Source organism: Erpetoichthys calabaricus, chromosome 11, assembly GCF_900747795.2.
Source record: "Erpetoichthys calabaricus chromosome 11, fErpCal1.3, whole genome shotgun sequence".
NCBI lineage: Eukaryota > Metazoa > Chordata > Cladistia > Polypteriformes > Polypteridae > Erpetoichthys > Erpetoichthys calabaricus.
In genome coordinates, this window is record NC_041404.2 from 74,006,269 (window position 1) to 74,026,995 (window position 20,727).

Sequence of the window (20,727 nt, forward strand, 5' to 3'; positions counted from 1 at the left end):
CTTTATGTGACATTCTGGTATTTTTGAATTTTTAAAAACCTTAGACCCTTTTCTAGGCCATTTTAAAGGTAAAACTTGCCATTTGAGTTAGGTCTAGATGACCTTGGGTTACGCCTAATCCAGATGCCCAAACTGGTATTTAGGCATGCCCAGCCTTTCTGTGATGACTTAGAAGTTCCAAAGTACACAAGTCCCAAAAAGCATTTCCAAAAATTCCCACTAGAGAGGACAACTTTCCATCCCAGATAGTAACAGTAAGTCAAACACAGAACTTTATAAAAATAAATAGGTTTTATTTCCACAAAAATGCCCTGTCAAACAGTGAAGCTAAGAAGAGCACAAAAGGCATAAAACATTTGCCTAGACTAGAGTTTTTCATATTATGGGCCATGATACCAAAGAGATTTTGCAGAGTCATAAATCACTGGTGTATATAATGGTAATGGCTAGTATATGGTTTGCAAAGTGTGTTGTGGTGGGTTGTGTTTGATTGATTAAGCTATGATGATCAGCAGTAATTCTCAAAGGGGAACCCTCTCCACAATGTTGATTGACAAGGGGCTGCCAATTGTCATGGGTCTTAAACAGACTAAGAAGGGCATGATTGGGTTGTGAGGCAAAGAAAAAAACACTGGCTTAGACAATAAGGCAAATACAAGTCCCAAAAATCACAAATTCAAAGCAAGGTTAAAATTCCGGAAATATCAAAAAGTGCAGTAGAAACATAGAACCTCACCAAAATGCCCAAGCACAATGGAATGAACAATAAGGGACTGTGGGAGATCTTCAAGAATTATAGGCTGAAGGGAAGTCCCTGCTGGTGACTGGCAGCTGGCTACGTCTCTTGGGGAACCACCCAAAAAACACATGAAACATAAAGAAGGCATTGAAACAGACAAAATGAAAAACAAAGAATATATATAATAAAAACAAGAAGTACTGAAGTAAACAAAAAAATCAAATATGAACAAAAAGGATATAAAACAAAGATTTGAACCCTAGCCAGGGAAACATAGCACCTTTTGTGTAGTTTTAGGGGGCCTGCTCCTTTTTCTGTGCCAGGTAACACAACACTTGCCATTTTTTAGCCTTGTCAACAATACCTATAGTAAATCCTTTTTAGACTCTCATTTGAGTGCCCAGACACAGTGAAAAAAAGTTCAGCTCTACCCAGAATTCAACTGGGTGCAGTGTTTGAACCTAATTAATTGCTCACCATTGCACCCCCAAGTAGCCAACACATCCATCGCTCATTTTTGGCACTTTGGTTTTGGACACCTCTCTCTCTCTTATAGAGTTCCATGGCAACTGTAATCACATGACGGCCACCTGAAGCTCATTTAGGCTAACCATCACTCATTTCTGAAGTCTAAACCCTTGTGTCTGGCTTTACTTAATCATCTCATATTTTTGAAATTTGTTAAATAGTTCTCTCCACAAGACTTTTTCCTTAACCTTTTTGTGTTTGTAGTTTGTGTTTGTTTCTTTACATACTTTACTGATTGCTTGTTTTTTGACAATAAATTTTACTGTCCTTCATATTACTGGGTCAAATTACTGACCTTGGCCATACTCTTTGTTGTCCGGCTTTTAAATTCATATTTTTAAAATCCACACCCAACAGCTCTTGCCTTACCTGACCAAATGCATTAAGTTCCAACCATTCAAGAACAGAGTAAGAATATGGATGATGATCATAGAGATAAAAAGTTGGAAATTCAAACCACTTTGCACCAGGAAATGAGGGCTTAAAGCAGGGGTGGACAAAGTCAGTCCTGGAGGGCTGCAGTGGCTGCAGGTTTTTGTTCCAACCCAATTGCTCAATAAGAAGCACTTATTGCCCAAGTAACACTTTTTCGCTTCATTTTAATTGTCTCGCTTGTTAAGATTTTGAACCCTTATTACTTATTTTAGTCTTAAATAGCTGTAGTCTCAATTTTTAATTGCTCCTTATTAGCCATAAGATGCAAATGACAAAAGAAACCAGCAGTTCTCCATTTAGCTTGTTTCCATTTACACCTGTGTGTATTTATCATGCACTATTGGATTTAAGTAAATAGTTGGAAGGAAAGTGAAGAGAAAAAAGTGAGAATTACCATTTTAGGCTTCAAATCATTTGGTTGACATCCTTAGAATAGAAAAAAGAAATCTAGGATATGAGAATAACCTGACATGGCAGAGTTAAAGCACTAGCAACCAATGAAATTAAATTATTGGTAAGGATCATTTCCTGATTAAGCAATTGGGTTGGAAGAAAAACTTGCAGCCACTGTGGTCCTGCAGGACTGACTTTGCCCACCCCTGGTTTAAAGGGAACAAAACCTCAGGGAAGACCTGCTACAGTATCTCACAAAAGTGAGTACACCCCTCACATTTTTGTAAATATTTTATTATATCTTTTCATGGGACAACACTGAAGATATGACACTTTGATACAATGTAAAGTAGTCAGTGTACAGCTTGTATAACAGTGTAAATTTGCTGTCCCCTCAAAATAACTCAACATAAAGCCATTAATGTCTAAACCGCTGGCAACAAAAGTGAGTACAGTAAGTGAAAAATGTCCAAATTGTGCCCAATTAGCCATTTTCCCTCCCCGGTGTTATGTGACTCATTAGTGTTACAAGGTCTCAGGTGTGAATGGGGAGCAGGTGTGTTAAATTTGGTGTTATCGCTCTCACACTCTCTCATACTGGTCACTGGAAGTTCAACATGGCACCTCATGGCAAAGAACTCATTGAGAATCTGAAAAAAGAATTGTTGCTCTAAAGTTGGCCTAGGCTATAAGAAGATTGCCAACACCTTGAAACTGACCTGCAGCATGGTGGCCAAGACCATACAGCGGTTTAACAGGACAGGTTCCACTCAGAACAGGCCTGGCCATGGTTGACCAAAGAAGTTGAGTGCACGTGCTCAGCGTCATATCCAGAGGTTGTCTTTTGAAAATAGACATATGAGTGCTGCCAGCATTGCTGCAGAGGTTGAAGGGGTGGGGGGTCAGCCTGTCAGTGCTCAGACCATACGCTGCACACTGCATCAAATTTGTCTGCATGGCTGTCATCCCAGAAGGAAGCCTCTTCTAAAGATGATGCACAAGAAAGCCCGCAAACAGTTTGCTGAAGACAAGCAGATTAAGGACATGGATTACTGGAACCATGCACTGCTGTGGTCTGATGAGACCAAGAACCATTAGAGAAGAGTCGAGGACTCAAAGAAATTCAGAATATAAATGTTGTGTGTAAACCAACTAATTTATAATTAAAATGGAAATACAGTATAGGCAGTACACATATAGTGGCCTTGGATAAAGGTATCACTTCTTTACTATTGACAATACATTTGTGTTTTGACCAGTGGCTCAGAGTTGTAAATGCTTTTTTACCCATAAAGCCTTGGACAGTCCTTTCCTGATGACTCCAGTGATTACCACTCAAACCTTAAGCCATAAAACCATTTTGAATTTTCTCTTCTACTGGTATTTTAGATAGCTGTCTTATAAGTGACCAGGGACGTGTGGCCAGGGGAGGCAGGTGAGGGTCATCATGAAAAGTAAAAAAACTAATAATGATAACATAAAATAAATTTATTCAATGGTCTGTGCTATAAATATTTTTTCTGTATGATTCCAACAAATTTTGATCATTTGTATAGTCAAAATTGCTGAATTTGTGCATTTCCTGTTCAAATACAGGGGAGAAACGCGAGGTGCAGCAGCAATGAGCCAAGCCTCACCTCGGACTGTGCTCTCCCTCACACACTGGGTTTGATGCATGCAATTGGCGCGTGCCTGTTGCTGTCTCTCTGTATGTCACCAATATAATGTTTACAGATACGTTTATTATACACCCTGATTTTCCACAGTCTAGCTAATATCTTTAATGAATTTTTTTGACATATTCGGTTTTGCTAATAGGACATAAAACTGCAGTGAAAAGACACAAGGTGAGGCAGAGAGTACCATGCTGCATGTGAGCCAAACGTGCTTGTTACTGCTTTCTTTTATGCAGAGGCTCTGGGCACCAATAAGTTAGCGATATCAGAAAGTCAAGTGCACTGCAGCAGTCTGTTTATTTTTGTTTTTTGTTCCGACTAACTGCCAAAATGGAAGATTAAGATTTTTAAAACTAAAGGAAAATAAGGAGAACTTTTACAAGAAAGTGACAGAGATTTTCATGGAGAAGGATAGGCGCATGGACTTCATTTACAAATAAAGGTAACACCATAAACAGTTTTCAGTTTTATAGAAAATGGGATCAGACTAAGAAAAAAAAATCCAATATTTAAAAACTTAATTTTGACCTCAAATAAAATATTCTTTCGTTTTTCTTGTTATCCTTTTGTTTAACAGTCTGTATTAAAATCAATTAAAGCATCAGAATTAAAAGCTTTTCAAAACAACTAAATAGTTCAATTAAGGTCAAAATTGAAATCCATTTTTTTGTACACCACTCTATACTTTCATTCGTATTGCATACAGTAAGGATGAATTGTGAAATTGCAATGGCAAATTTGGAACACATGGAGGGTGCAGAGCAAATGCGCTCTCTCCGCTTTCTCTCGCCGCTATAAATGTAACGTTCTTTCTTAGCAAAATATGCGCCTTACCTGTGTGTGTGTAAAGATTGCTGATGTGATATGAAACATAACTAGTAGTCAAAGTGCATGCTGCCAATTGAATAGTGAATGATCTACTCTTGTGGGTTCATATAAATCTGACTCTGAAGGAGTCAGTGCCTCACCAGCCATCAACCTCACCGCACGTCACTGCAAGTGACAATGCCAATATTAGAGCCACAGCAAATGAGGGAAATAGCACTGCTATAGGCAGACTTAAGCAGCGTAGCAAGTACCAAATGGCGACCATTCACACCACACCACCTTATTTGGGGACAGCTCCTTTGTCAGCTATGATTATACACTACAGATTGCCCAGCAGACTTTGATCTTGAACTTTCTTTAAGAATCTCTCCACCTATCCATCGCAATGGAATTGTCATTTTCTTCTCACATGCAGCTTGTTCTTAAGTAGGAGACATATCAAAGCCTTTAATTATCTCAAGGGACAAACTTAATAGTGACCACAAGTCCCACCAGTGATCCTATGTTAGGTACCGCAATTGTAATAGTATGGAAACAACTGGACTATGCATTTGTGCTTTGTTCAACTCCTGGTTTAAAAGTGCCAACTGAATAAATAAACATGATTTCAATGCTCCGAGCCAACAAACTGCAAAAGGATGGACGTAAGTTGATTTTTTTGTTACTTTCCAGACAATGTAAAAACATCCTACAGACAAACCATTTTTTCTTTTGCTTTTGCACTTGTTATGTAATAATGTAATATCAAGGCAGCTGAAAAGGTCAAAAGTAAAAAAGTATTCACTGTTTTCCTTCACAAACAACAACAGGACTGCAAAAGCACTGGTGTAACCTTTAGTTTATCAGCTTGTGGAGTGATTAAAAAAAGGAACTAAAAGTCATATAACTGATACCTTCAAGGCCTACTGTGATTTATACATTCAAGGTAAAATAAACAGTGAAATAGCTGAAGCTAGAACAACATGCAAGATATGCTCATCTACTGGAGATATTCATATATTACAAGAGCTGCACCCACTGTTTATCATTACATTGACCAAATTATGCCAGACCACAGCATATGTGATAGGAATATAGTGGATGGCCTAGCGGACAGATACCAGCCCAGCTATCCATTATACAGTACAGTGCCCGGCTAGGCCTTCAAAAATAGGCATAGGATTTATATCTAGTTGCCCACCATGTTATGCAGTCAACTTTGACATCACAACAATTAACAGGGCAGCAATTCGTTGTCCCCTGCATCAGAACCAGTACTGGAGTGGACACCAGCCTACACTTCACACCATGTCTTCAGGTGCAGTCCATTGAAATGGTTGTGGCTGGGAACCTGTGCTCTCACAGTGGATGACCCTGGAGCACCCCGCATAGATTTCCACTGAGATGCACCGACTCTTTACTTAGAAAGTGGGTCCATTCTGCTCTGTACCCTGTAGAAGTAGACACCCGGCTCTTTACTCTGGCTCAATGACCTACCATATAACCACATCCCAGAAGTGGTGTATCTACCATTAGTGCATTTGGGTGCATGTCCAGGGGCCCATGACAACAAGGGGCCTTGTTCACCAAAACTCCACCAGTGAGTCGAAGTGACCAAAGGGATCAAACCCCCCACCTGCTTGATGTAACAATCAAATCTTGCACCAAAATGAAAAGAGAATATTACTACGCTGCATTAAATTTCCTTCATTGTGTAAAGTATGATCAACTCTCTATTAAGGAGCTAAGTCACCCAGGGGCCTGTGGGGGGTCTTAATCAGGCCTTGCCTCCCAAGCTCCAAGTACATGGAGTTCTGACTCCATCCCCAGAGGCTCATCACCCCTCAAGCTTGGCACTGACATAGTCCTTTATGATTCACTGACTTTGAAAGCACATCTTGAATGCATTCTCATATTATCTCACCATTTTTAATGTGTTGCAACCTGTCTGACTTTCACAGGCAGGACACTGTATGATCATGTAATAAAAAAAGTTGTTTCAAAATGAAGGCGGCATGGTAGCATAGTGGTAGGCACATCTCGGAGTTTGCGTGGAGTTTGCATGTTCTCCCTGTGTCTGTGTGGTCTTCCTCCGGGTGCTCCAGTTTCTTCCCATAGTCCAAAGACATGTAAGTTAGGTGGACAGATGATGCTGAACTGGCCCTAGTGTGTGGATGGTGTGTGTGTGAGTGTGTGTGTTCATCCTGCAATGGACTGGCACCCTGTCCAAGGTTTTTTACTGCCTTGCACCATATGCTACCTGGGTTAAGCTCCAGAACCCCCCCAGAGACCCTAATCAGGATAAAACGGTTTAGAAATTGACTGACTGATTGCTTCAAATTATGGATGGATGTGACAATCACACAATGACTTAAAACATTTGCATCTGAGGTTAGTTAGCAGAGCTAGTGTTAACAAAATGCATGAAATATAGTTAATGCAACTGCAGCCCTGTTTGACACCTATGACTTCCAGGTTCATTTGAAGGGTTCCCATATCAGCCGTTGAATTCACCTCCATGCTTCTACCCTCAGTTGATAGACTGTTATTGTTAACATCCATCCCTCCTTCTTTAGAATCCCTTCACCCTGCATATCAGTCCAAGAAGTCTATCATGCATCATGCATAAGGGCACAGATCAGCCTTAAAGAACATCTTGGGTTTGAAAGATTCAACAAAGAAAACCCACAGGAGCACAGGGAGAATTTGTAAATTGTGGAGAGAAGAGAAGAGACTCGAAACAGGGTCCCAAGGCTATGTGGCAGAACACCCACCCAGTGTGCCTCTTTGCTGGATTTACATTTCTCTCCGAATTAGAAAACAGCACACTGCTGTTGAAGCTTTCAACTCAGAGGCGTCTGTTCTTATTCTTTATTCAGTTGAATGCGCTTCCGCCTACACGGTCACATAAGTTCATCTGTGCAGGTGATATTTGTCTTGGGTTTTAAATTTAAATAGGAATATGGGAATTGCTGAAAAGCATTGCAAAGCAGGTCCTCTTTTACTAAGTGCACACACACAGTCCTTGCTGCCAGCTTGTTGACACCTCTAAGTATCCCCCTTTGGATGAATATGATCATTTTCTCAGCTCTGATCCACCAAAACTAAGAAGATAGTGGATATCATTTCCAAGTCTAGGTGGAGCTAAACACTTTATGCCTATCAGGAAAAATGTTATTAATTTCAATGGGGTGCTTGGGGTGTCTGAAGGCATTACCATAGTTTGGCACCAATGTGGCTTATCAATATTACTAAAATAAGAGATGTTCAGTAGGCAAAGCTGGGTATAAAAGAGACAGTGCATTTTACCAAGACTTCCCTTATTCGAAAGAAAGCAAGAAAACAATAAAAGACAGGGGAAAACCAAAAGCCAACAGCAATCTGCCAGGGTGCTTCTAGTGTCTGCTATACAGGAAAGAAGTAGTGTGGCATGGTGGTGCAGCGGTGCATACTGCTGTCTCACAGTTCCAAGTTTGAATCTTGGCTTGGGCACTCTCTGCTTGGGTTTCTTTTCACATCTCAAAGATGTGTGTTGTACGTTAACAGGTGATGATAAACGGGCCCAATGTGAAAGTGAGTGCAAGGGTGTACATGAGTGAGCTCTGAGGTAGACTAGCCTGGCTATCTACTGATGGTTCCTGCTTTCTCCTCAACGTTGCCAAGGTAGGGTCTGTTCCCCACATTTAATGAAAAGAGACAGCTGCAATGCTGGGTGAGTTTGGAGTCTATAATCAACCTATGAGTATAGATCCCCTGCAGAGAGCAGTCGTGTGAGGTGCCTTACAAAGTGTACAAGATAACAAGGTACCATTGCTCTGCCATCAAGTCAAACATTGCTGTAAATGAATGAAGTGAATGTGTGCAGATGTTGATTGACAGTAGGAAGTGATGGATAGCACCTCAGAGCTGGCATTGATAACCAGAGTCCCTGGCAGAAACCCATTTAAGCATGGAGAACTCATGTAGACCTGAAACTGAAGACACCTCAAGCCCTGCCACATGCCACTATTTACCCAGTTATAGGTAAAGTGTTTATTTTCTCCCACAGTTGCTAAGCAAAAAATAAAAAAAAAATAAATAAAAATACCAACTGTTCATGGCAGTCATTTTTTTTTCCTTTTTGAGTGTTATATAACAAAACAATCAGTCCTCACTTGTGAAGTGAGGCGTATGGAGTTCAGTGTACATAAGCATGACAACCAAAGAGGATTAGTAATGGCAGCACTGGTTAAAAGCAGAGCTATTCGGTTCCAGTCCTGCTGGGCTACATGTCAATATACAATTGGAAATGGGCTTTGCTAAAGAAAGGAATGTCTGCATGAAACACTCATTGTATGTCTATATATATTAATGTTTATTTATAGGACTTTTATAAATCACCCATAAATGAGGACACAAATAATAGTTTGTTAGTTTGTTAATTTAGTTCTAATGTTCAGTTGTCTATTGAAACCTCTGTTTCCTCTTTTGGTTTTACTTCTGTGGGGCGTTGCTCTTGTAACCAAATTTCTTGCAGTTTACCTAAACTTAACGGTGTGGGGAGCATGGTGGCATATTGATTAGGGATGCTGCTTCAAAGCTACAGAATTCAGCACTTCTGGTTTATTTTTTTCTGGTGGACAACTACCTGTGTCCTCTTGTATTTAAAGGCTATTAAACATTTCTGACTTTTTTTGTCATCTCCAGTCTCCAGTAAGGTTGACCCACTCTCATTCAGGGGAATAATGTTCAATTTCTATAAACCATCAGAAATTATTAGATGCATTCTTCTGTCACTCCACTCATTTTAAACCAAACTCATGACATGAAGGGCTATAAAAATCATCTCTGACATAACTCCCCCAGCACATCACGGATTTGAGCCCTGAATGTCCGACAGACACCCTAGACACTTGAGAATGCCTACTCTGAGTGGCACTTTTATTCTTCTACTGCCAGAGCTCTGAACTCCAGGAGTTAACCACTTCTCTCTGTTTGGCAGTTACTGTATATCTTTCCTGTTTGTCACTCTATTGTCTTTGTGTTCCAGTGTTTGTTTTGTGTAATATGACCACCACTCACTTAGCTGTGTTGCAAAAATGTATCTTGTATCATCAATCCTGCATGATTTGTCATCCGTTTGGATGGCCTTCATATTCCCCCGACTGGTTCCTCTCTACTCAAACACTCAAAAGAGAGGCTAGCCAACCATCAGTTGGGGTCTCTCTTGCTGTCTGACTTCAACCCTCATAAACAGGGGCTGCTCAGTCATGGTCCTGGAAAGCCACAGTGGCTACAAGTTTTCATTCCAGCCAGTCTGCTAATCAGAAGACTGTCCTTACTGATAAGGAGACTTGGTATTTAGCTACACGGCTTGCTAGGAGCTTTCATTTATCCAAGACAAATTGTAATTACATTGTAGTTTCCTTTTCTGAGAACATTAGCCATATGTTTCATGGAAGAGAACAGATTTGCACTTCATGATCCTTCACTTGAATCTGTCATTTATTTCTAAACATTTTTATTAACACAGATACTTCATGCTACATATTCACTGTTGTAAATGGAACTAAGTTAGCTGCAGAGCTGGTGGCTTCTTTGATTTTCTGCATTTTGCTATTAACTAGTGGCTGGGGAAGAAAAAAGGACACAATTAAAATGTTAATGCAAATGTTTAAAAATAAAAAAGATAAGTGCTTTGAATTGTAACAAGTGAGTTAAGTAAAATTAAGACCAAATAATATATTGTTTTAGCAACAAATAAATGTGTCCTAATTAAGAAATTACTTAATTGAAAACATACAGCCATTGCGGCTACCCAAAAGTCCAATGTAATTAACATTTCTCATATGAATGAAAGCACTAACAAGCCATATAGTTTATTACCAAGTTTCATTATCAGTAATGCAGTACTTGACGGGAGCTGGTACTCATCGGTTTAAATTTCAACATAGAGTGCCAGCATGTTTTCAAATGGTCGAGTATCCTGTCACTAGAAGCTTCACAGGGTGTGGGACTCAATCGCCTCCTACCCGCTCTTCAGTCGACTTTCACTATCTCATGACGATCAGAGTTTTCTTTTCCAGTGCACGCTTGAATCTCTTTGCTAATTTTCACAGTGGACAAAGGTTCTTTGACTTGTACTGCAGTAAGGATGTTCTTCTAATTAGGAGACTGGTTTGAATGAAAATCTGTAGCCACTGCGTCTCTCCAGGACTGTGACTGAGAACCCATTCTTTTGAATCTCCCATCACCTTTCTCATCTCTGTGTCCTTCCTGCTGCTAACTACCCTTTGCCAGGTGATGCACTTCTACATGGCTTCAATTTTCCATACTTAACTATACTTGTCACTTCTGTTTAAAAAAGGGGAACATTATAAGAAAGAAAAGAGCCAGGCGGAAGGCAGAGCAAGGTGGATCTGAAGGTGTGTCATTAAAACTACTTGGCTTGCTTTACAATATTCAGAAAGTTCAAAGTAAGTTGTTCTGCTCTCCTGTATGTGAAAAATAACCACATCTATGCCTTTTCTGCTTTTCCAATAGACGTTAAACAGAGAGGCGTAATGAAACGTAATGAAAAGGAAGAATCACCTAAACTAAAAATCTTCAGTGGTTTGTGAATGTCAGTATTCATAAAATGGCAGGAACTTCTGTTTAGATATGCTTGTTAATCTAATGTGACGCTGAAGTCTGCTTCAGACTCTGTTAGTCTTGGGATTGTTGAAAAGATAACAATTGATTCCTTCTTTCGTCCATTTTCAAACCTACTCAATCGAATTCACAGTAGTAGGACAACTGGTTCAATGATCTGATTTAGGGTGACAAACTGTCTGATATAGGTTTAGGAAGCTGCCCGACCAATTCCGTCAATGTTCAGTAATGAAACTTGCCTGCTGATGAAGGAGGAATGGCTCAATATACAGTTTCTATTTAAACGGGAACTCTGATAAAAAAAAGCGTCCATCATTAGAATGCATACTGTAGTAATAAGTTTTGCATTCACCGATTTTCCTGTTCATTCCTTCAAGTTCCTTTCTATAAGGAATACAACAAATGAATGTTGCTAAGCTACCAGGATGGATGCCTTCTCATGAAGACTTAGTCAAGCATGTCAAGGTTAGAAGCCCCAGGCTAGCTATCAAGTAACTTAATCACTGCTGCAAATGTTGGGGTGTCCATGTTGCCACAAGTTTGGTGTATCACTTGTTTCTTCCCCACTCCATTTAACCCTGGTAGTAAATAGCTAACAAGCACTGTAAGAGATGGCCACCTGTACTAAAAACCCATCACTACTGCCCTGCACACCAGTGACTTCACAGAGCAAACCAGCAGAGATGCTTCAGAGGTCTGGACAGAATGTACAATCTAAATGACTATCAAACCCAAGTGACAAGTTCAAAGTTGTGAACTATACTGACAAAGTACAGACTTGACATGCACAGGATATAAATGGAGCCCTAGACACCCAGAAACAGAGGCTGCTATGGCTGGAGTGAGGCTGGGAAGATGGAGGTAGCAAACACACTTTAGTAAGACTTTGACCGAAATCCTACAAATGAATCAATCTTTACTTCACATAGCAATATTAACATCATCGGCCATCATAAAGTCATTTATTGAGTACACAAAAATTGCAGAACAATATCAACTATACATACTGAGTGAAATGGCAAAATTAAAACAGCAATATAGATTAGCAGGAAGAATGAAGAACTGACTTACTGTACATCCAGAAAAGATTCAAAGTAGATCAGACAAACTTTAACAGATATGGACCGAGAATGCAGGGAACTTGAAGTAGTGAGAAAATTGGAAGCATAAGCCCCCCAGTCAGGTTCAACACACACACAAAGGCTCACCTTCACCATATTGTAAGTTCAGATGCCTTCAGGAGGAATGAGGCCATACTCTGCTGGGACACGGACTCAAAACCAAGGCCCTACACTCTTAGAAATAAAGGCGTCAGAGTGTTTTTTCTGAGAGATGTTCTAGAAAGAACTTTTATTTATTTAGATATGTAAAAGATTATGTGATTAACCATGAATAGATATTAACCAATTTACAAAGCATCACTAGGCATCACTTAATGTATGGGCACAATGGGCACTGGTTGGGGGCCCCGGGAGCATAGGGGCTCATGATGTTTCTCATGCCTATGTATGTTTCTGTTTTGCTGTCAAAACAGAGGCCCCAGCACACTACTCTGCCTGGGGGCCTATGATGCTGTTAAGATGGCCCAGTCTCTAGGTTCCTTATTTTAAAAGTACTCTTGCTCAGATTTTCTTGATCTGTTGTATCCTGCTAGTTAGCCTACTAGACATTAAAAATTTCTGTTTTGTCCACCCATCAGAAACCTCTACAAAGATCAAGGAACCAACTTCAGAGATCTTTTAACAGAATGAAATGGTTCTTTGGCAAACATTAGTTCAACAAGGAATCACATAAAATCACAGTAAAGTGCCATTAAAAAAACATTATTTTTAGGAGTGTAGAGCACCAGCCACCACTTGTCTGTCTCTCTATCTAACTATCTATCTATCTATAGGCTTGCTAGGGACCGACAAGTTTCAAAACTAGGCAAACACTTGGAAAATGCAGTTTAATGCAGAAAACTGAAAAGTCCTACACATGGGCAAAAGGAACATCAATTATAAATACAAGATGGGAGACACTATCATGCAGGAAGCAACCTCTGAAAATGATTTGGGGGTTTATGTGGGCACATCATTTTCATCATCTAAGAAATGGGCAGAAGCAATTAAAATGCAAATATAATGTTAGGTTATATCATAAAACTGTTGAATATAAGTCAAGAGATGTTAGGCTTAAACTACATAATGTACTAGTAAGACTGTAGAAGAAGTATTGTGTGCAGTTCTGGTCACCATGGTACAACAAAAACATAGCAGCACTTGAAGCTGTTGCAGAGGAGAGCAACCAAGTGCATCCCAGGACTCCAGGACATGTCCTACACTGAAAAGAATTAAACCTATTTAGTCTCAAGTAGAGGAGACTGTGTGGGCACCTAATCCAGGTATTTAAAATCCTCAAAGGCATTGAAAAAGTAGATCCAACAACATTTCAGCTTAAGGGTGAATTTCATACTCCAGGACATCAATGCAGTTAAGACTGAAGCCAGGAAGCACTTCTTTATGCAAAGAGTTGTGGGACTCTGGAACAAACTACCTAGACATTTAGTTGAAGCACGAACCCTAACAACCTTTAAGAAATTTCTAGATGATATATTGGGACAGCTTAGCTATTAGTTAAACAAACTGGCTTGATGGACTGAATGGTCACTTCTTCTTTGTCAGGCTCCTTAAGTTTCTTCATGTTCATTGAAACTTATCTATCCACCTATTGTAAGTACCTTTTCCCAACTATTGTTTAATCTTATACTGCCATAAATGCACATCGATTTAAATCCTGGCCCAGTCACTGTCTGGGTGGAGTTCCTCCTGTCTTATATGGATTTTTCTCCAGGTACTTCAGTTTTCCTACCATATCCTAAAGAAATATGCAGCTTGAAATAACCGGTTGACCTGGCATAAGTGAATGTGAATATGATTGAACATTGAATTAGGTTTGGTTCCAACCTTGTATCCAAAGTACATTCTGTATTTCACATGTCTACAATTGGGTTAAACAGGTTCATAAAATGAATGGATGGCTGAATGGATCTTTTTTTTTTTGTTTACATGGGACTACACATGGGATTGCCATCCTTCTGTATCTGCTAAACTGAAAAAAGCAAAATGGTATAAATAAGTAGAGGACAGGATTGGATGGAGGAAACTCCTATTAAACAAAGTCTTAAAGCTAAACTGAGACAGTTCGTCTCCCCACTTTCAGGTCCCATCTTCTTTTCAGCTGCCCTTCCTCTCCTGTGCCTGGGTACCAGGTGCAGGGACAGTCTCAAGTGCATTTAGTCAGGCACAATTAAATATACAGTCAGTTTAGTAGGGACACAGATGTTTGTACACACAGACATATGCAGCAATACTAAAAACGGTGTCATCTGGACTCACTACCACATAACTGACAGAATTCGATCTGGTCAAAAGAGACAACTGACCTCCGGAGCAGAAAGTGTAGAGGCACGCGGAGACAGAGGCTTCAAATACGATCACACATATCTAATGTAATAGGCGGGCAGTGTACACGCACTGCACAGAGGAATGAAAACACCATAACATGCCAACTTGGTAAACCGTTGGGCATCCCTTCTGGAATCCTCACAGAATGCCTCCTATTGAACCCAGTCCTGAAGTTCCCGGGAATCATTTGCATGGCCCGGTGCACGAAATACGGTCAATCAGACACGTAAGACAAAGCAAAGCGCGAACCCTTGCCTAACGGATTAAGCCCATCACACTATAATGGACACGGGACGCTCCAATGGCCCCCCTGCAACGACGATTTCGCTAGAGAATAGAAGAAGACATGGTGCTCGTACCTGCATTGTCTCCGACGGCTCCGGCTGCGTGTGCGTGTTCTCCGTCGCTTGTGCGATCGCTGCCCCGCAGCTGTCACTCGCCTCAGGTGTACCTCCCCCCACTGCCAGTCGCTGTCAGGTAGAACTTAGTTGTTACCCGAGGGCACCGAAAAAGAAAAAAAAAGTAATCAGAGGGAAAACATTCGATCGCAACTGGCTCGACCGTCCTCGGGAGTGAAGGAATTGTATGAAATGATTACATGTGTTCGACGTCTTGAATCAAAGTGTCAGCTTGCCTTTTCTTATTTTAAAAAAGAGAAAAATAGCATTGCAGTGTTGACAGCTGGTGTCAGAGCCCGGGTACCTTAATGCGCCGATTAATCCGCTCTCTTTCACCTGCGCATTCTGTGTCAAAATACGACCGATTATTTGATTATAAAAATACCGAAAAAAAAGAAAACAATCGATACGCACTCTGTCATTCTGCTATGGTCAAGGAATTCAATGAACCAGCTCTTGTCCGATTCATTTGACCTACATTAGATAAATAAAAGCCAGGGTTGCATTGATAAGAATGCATTTCACCTGGTTACAGATTGAATAGAAAATAGAGAATATAGTAAAATAAACTTTGAAATAAATCATTTAAGAAAGACTTAGATGCCGTTTTCAGTTTTAAATCGATATTACGAATACCGCTCTGCCTTGAACAATTCAATGTATAATTTCCCCTCAGCAGGAATTGCCGAAAGTCCTCTTCAGCATAAAATAAAAACTACAATCCCCATACGCCATTAATATGCATTTACGGTTAATTTGGGCAGCATCTGAATATACTTGGTGCATATTAACACAGCTACTACAGATAGATCTTATTTAATCGCACACTGATTCAGAGGACAGATAAAACAGTACGATTTTTAAATAGTTGCTTTAGTCACAGAGGCTGTAATAATATTTGACCTACAACTCCCAGAGTGCTTTTAAGTGTCCATAGCAACTGTAGCGAATTATGGTCCCGCGAGGGCTACGTTGACCTCTAGGATTTGTAGTTGTAAAACATCCACTCATATGGCTTTTTATGTTTTACACTCAGTGATCTTTCTTTTCTATGTGTGAACCAGTGAATGGAACTTGGCCACTATCGTTAATGAACTACGTGAGCTGTATTTACCTATAAGCATGCCTTTTAGCCTGTGATGCATTTGTCTTGGAGTGCACTACATTACCCGTGAGGCACGCCGGCTACTTTCGGAAGTAAAATTATTTTCCGTTTCGCCAACATGGCGGATTTGGGAAGGAGTCTTGTTGAAGGAGATGCTATGGGTACTACTAAGGAAAAACTGCCAAATGAAGTAAATAAGAATGTCTCGTCTGGCGTTTCTTTTGGCTTCAGTAGGACCGTCAGTAAATTAAACAATCAGAGTCTGAAACGCGACGTGCTAGAAAAGGATTACGTCACAGAAGTAGAAGGTCGACAGATTGTTTCGTAAGTATAAAATCTTTATTGTTTTAACCATCCTTTGCGAGTTTTTTTTTCTGTTGGAGTTATGTATTTGTTTAATCATTGCTTACCTCCGAGGTGTTACAGTCGTAAAGTACTTTCATCAAAACGCAATAAGCATCACATTTGATGTTTACACTTACAGCTACATCCAGTAATGCTGTTTTTTGGTCTGTACTGTCATGTAGACTCTCACATATTTTTTTTCTTTTTACCCTACACTATATTATTTTAGAATGAGCTTCATTTTGTGTATGTCATTTAAAATAATTATTGCTACGCTAAGCCGGTTTCCATTTGCAGGATTTTGAGTTTAATTCTTCTGTTTCTGTACACATTTGGATGTCACAGACTCATTTTGATGCAGCCCATAACTGATACCAGTGTAAGCTGACCTTCATCCTGAATAGATCCACATATGCAATAGACAAAAATAACAAGATACTGCAGGAGTCTAGTCAGTTGTTGCAGGTAATCAACCCAATATAGAAGCTATAGTTTTCTGCAAAGAATATCATAAAGGCCCATTTGAAAAAGAAGTGTCAATAAAAAGTTAAGGTCACACCGTTTGTCTGTTTTGCTGGTGTTGCAGCCACCCTTGTGCAGACAGGCTTATGACTCGGGTGTAGGAATTGCCAGGGATGCCATGATGCCAATTTTCTTCCAGTATTTGGAGTATGACACAGAAAATGTCTAATGTTTAATGCTTTACAAAATATTAAATATTGATGTTCTATTTTGCAGGAAATCACAATTTTTTACTCTCTTTTTTTATTTGACTCCTAGATAAGTCATATCACTATAGGCAAATGTTAGTGTTTTGTGCCTCATAAGACATACCATTGGCTCAGTTCATCCCACTGAAATCTTTTTTTTTATATGTGGAAGTAGATTTTGTGCCCCTGCCTCAACAGCAAGGGTATAAGTATCTTATAATGATATACTTTTTTCTTGAGAATTGTTCACAATACCATATGATGCAATATTATACTGTATGGCACAGCGCAAAATAATACAATGAAAAAAATAATTAGTCGTAGTAACATTGCATTCCCAATTTATAATAATTGAAGAATTTTAATGAAGGTCTTCGTTGGGTGTCAATTAACATTAAGAAAAAGGCTCTGCTTATTGTAGCAATATTGTTAAAAAAATAATCAATAGCTCTATACAACACACTGCTAAAATATACATTCAAAATGTTTCCTCTAATAAGATCATTGGGCATAAATGCTGTTCTGCATCCTCAACATAAGCCCACCTATGCAACCAAAAATGAGCTACAGCAAGCATGTGGCCAGTTTGTACACACCTGCTAATGTTGCTGATGCTTTAGCAGTAGAACATCCTTCTGTGAGGCACTAACAAAATTCTTTGTCACAGACTCCGCTTGTCTTCAAGGCTCTGTCTCTGTACTCAAACCCAAAATGTTGTCTAACTGTTTCCAGAGCAAGTGAAAAGATAGAAAAATGTTTTTGTAAGTATACCGTAAACGACCGCTTCTCACTTTAAGTTAAGTAAAACTAGCTCTTTAGAACAGTATCTCATCAGTGTATCATCATGAGCGATTTTCATAAGATCAATAAAGCTGATCGATTAAGCCCAGTAAGCAGAGCTGTAAGTTTGACATCTCCCACACTGCCCACACCATTTGTGTGCTGCATATTCAAAGTGTTATTTCTTTTTCCTTAAATTACAGCAATTTTTAAATGTTTTTAATATTCTTTATAATAAGGTCTGGTACAAATGCATATAATTTAAAATATCTATTTAAAATTAACAGTAATGGGGTGATTGTCATTTTGTGTACACTTGGACTGTAATGTATGTTATTTGAACTGTAAATGCCAAGTTTCAGTTTAAAGTTTAATGATTATCTTGTTAATTCCCTTGTCCGTTAAATGTCTTTGAGAACCTTATGTTACATTAATATTGATTTAGTCAATTAGGTGTATCATCTGAAACAGTTGCTTTGTGCAAGTCAATTGTAGCTAAACTTAATCATAATGTATTTAACCCACAGGTATATCTTTTTGTAAATTTTTAACATATAGGCAACATAAAACTTTAATAATAATAATAACACATTTTATTTATTCGTATGCGCCTTTCTAAACACTCAGACACCGAACAATAGATAAAACACACAACTAAAATACAAAAATTAGCCCTTGTGTTATTTTTTTGGTCCTTTTAATATTTCAAACCTTATTACCTTCAATTTTTAAAATGCCATGACAATCACTCATAATATTCAAAAAGGAATAGTCTTTCAAGATTTAAAGAGTTTTCATTTTTCCAGTATTGCCGCATGTGTAAAATCTGTCTTATGTTTGTTTGTTTTTTGTTTTCTGTAGCACCAAGCCAATTGAAAAACCAAAAGAACTAATAATTCCTCTGATCCACAAGAACCGCTGGTACAAAGAGGATGCAGCAAACAAAGCTGAACCAAAGCAGAACAGTGAGAAACCAAAAGAAGACGATGCAGTTGTATCACAGGCGGTGAAGGAATTAATAGAAGGTAAAACCCATTTTCTGAATTGGCTTATCCAGCATTGGTGACCTGGTACAGGCTCGCTAATTCATATTTCTTTTATAAGAGGGACTACACTGCCTTTAAACTTAGAAAAAGCTAAACAAAGATCTAAGCAGTTAATGTTTTAGGCAGCACAAATTATTAATATAACTTGAAATACTAGTCTAGTTTCTTACTAACACAGTTTCTCTGTGATATTAGTATCTTCTACAGAAGATATTGCTGTAGTGAATCTACTACATACACCTACACACTCTAATTTCACGAGACACTATACACCCTCTTGTAATACCTTATCTTCTGTGAATATGCTGGTTAGTTTAGCTTGTTCCTGTAAGCACCGATTATTTGCTAAGATTTTAATTTTTATTGCGATATCTGCAATTACAGCTCTTCCATTTTTAAGGGTGTAGTTGATTAAATAAAAATATCCAGCAATTTTCCATTCTCAATTCAATGTAATGTTGGCACAAACTATTACAGATAGAATTTGCTCCAATGTCAGTGTTAAAGAGAAAGTTTGTCCTTCTTAAAATACAGTACCACAGACAGTATTCATACACCGAGCATTCACATGTGCTTTTAAGTTAATTGGTATTGTTTAGATTTTGAATGTAGGAAGTGAGGAGATATCAGTGTAGGGATGTCCTGTTCATTCAAAATGGAGTTATTCAATTATTCAAAAGTTCTGATTTGAATTTTCATATTAATGCATACCCTTTGAATTAGGTTAAAACTTCTGGGAGTACAAGTATGTTTACTTATGAGCTATATTACAATAGAAAATATACCATTACTGTAATATACTGTTATTTTAAACTTTTTAAAATGATTTTTAATATTAATATTTTTTTTCCTTTGCTCATTCTTCTTTCAGCTGGTCCCGTTAGGGGTTGCCACAGTGGATCATCTTGTTCCATATCTTCCTGTCCTCTATATCTTGCTCTGTCACACCCATCACCTGCATGTCCTCTCTCACCACATCCATAAACCTTCTCTTAGGCCTTCCTGTCGCCTGGCAGCTCTATCCTTAGCATCCTTTTCCCAATATACCCAGTATCTCTTCTCTGCACATGTCCAGACCAACACAATGTCATGTCTCTGACTTTGTCTCCCAACCTTCCAACTTGAGCTGACCCTCAGATGTACTCATTTCTAATCCTGTCCTTCCTCGTCACACCCAATGCAAATCTTAGCATCTTTAACTCTGCTACCTCCAGCTCTGTCTGTTTTTGGTCAGTGCCACAGTCTCAAACCCATGTAACATAGTTGGTCTCACTACCGTCCTATAGACCTTCCCTTTCACTCTTGCTGATATTCGTCTGTCACAAATTACTCCTAACACTCTCACCTTTACCAACACTACTTCCTACATCCTCACCATTCCACTGACCTCCCTCTCATTTACACACATGTATTCTGTCTTGTTCCTACTGACCTTCATTCCTCTCCTCTCTAGAGCATATCTCCACCTCTCCAGGGTCTCCTCAGCCTGCTCCCTACTATCGCTACAGATCGCAATGTCATCAGCAAACATCGTAGTCCAAGGGGACTCCTGTCTAATCTCATCTGTCAACCTGTCCATCAACATTGCAAATAAGAAAGGGCTCAGAGCCAATCCCTGATGTGATCTCGCCTGCACTTTGAATGCATCCGTCACTCCTACTGTAGACCTCACCACTATCACACTTCACT

General features: G+C 39.2%; 2 protein-coding genes across 3 annotated transcripts in view; one reads left to right on the forward strand and one right to left on the reverse strand.

The window, feature by feature from the left end:
• Positions 1-15,949, reverse strand: part of LOC114660582 (membrane-associated guanylate kinase, WW and PDZ domain-containing protein 3-like) — a 184,878-nt gene extending 168,929 nt beyond the window's left edge. For both annotated transcript variants that reach the window (XM_028813356.2, XM_051933585.1), the window contains exon 1: positions 15,014-15,949. The gene's annotated coding sequence lies outside the window, so the exon portion shown is untranslated. The remainder of the gene's footprint in view (positions 1-15,013) is intronic.
• A 215-nt stretch (positions 15,950-16,164) lies between these two features.
• gpkow (G patch domain and KOW motifs) overlaps positions 16,165-20,727 on the forward strand; it is a 35,642-nt gene continuing 31,079 nt past the window's right edge. The window contains exons 1-2 of the mRNA XM_028813358.2: positions 16,165-16,481; positions 18,854-19,017. Coding sequence (XP_028669191.1) covers positions 16,276-16,481; positions 18,854-19,017 — 370 coding nt within the window. The 5' untranslated portion in view covers positions 16,165-16,275. The remainder of the gene's footprint in view (positions 16,482-18,853; positions 19,018-20,727) is intronic.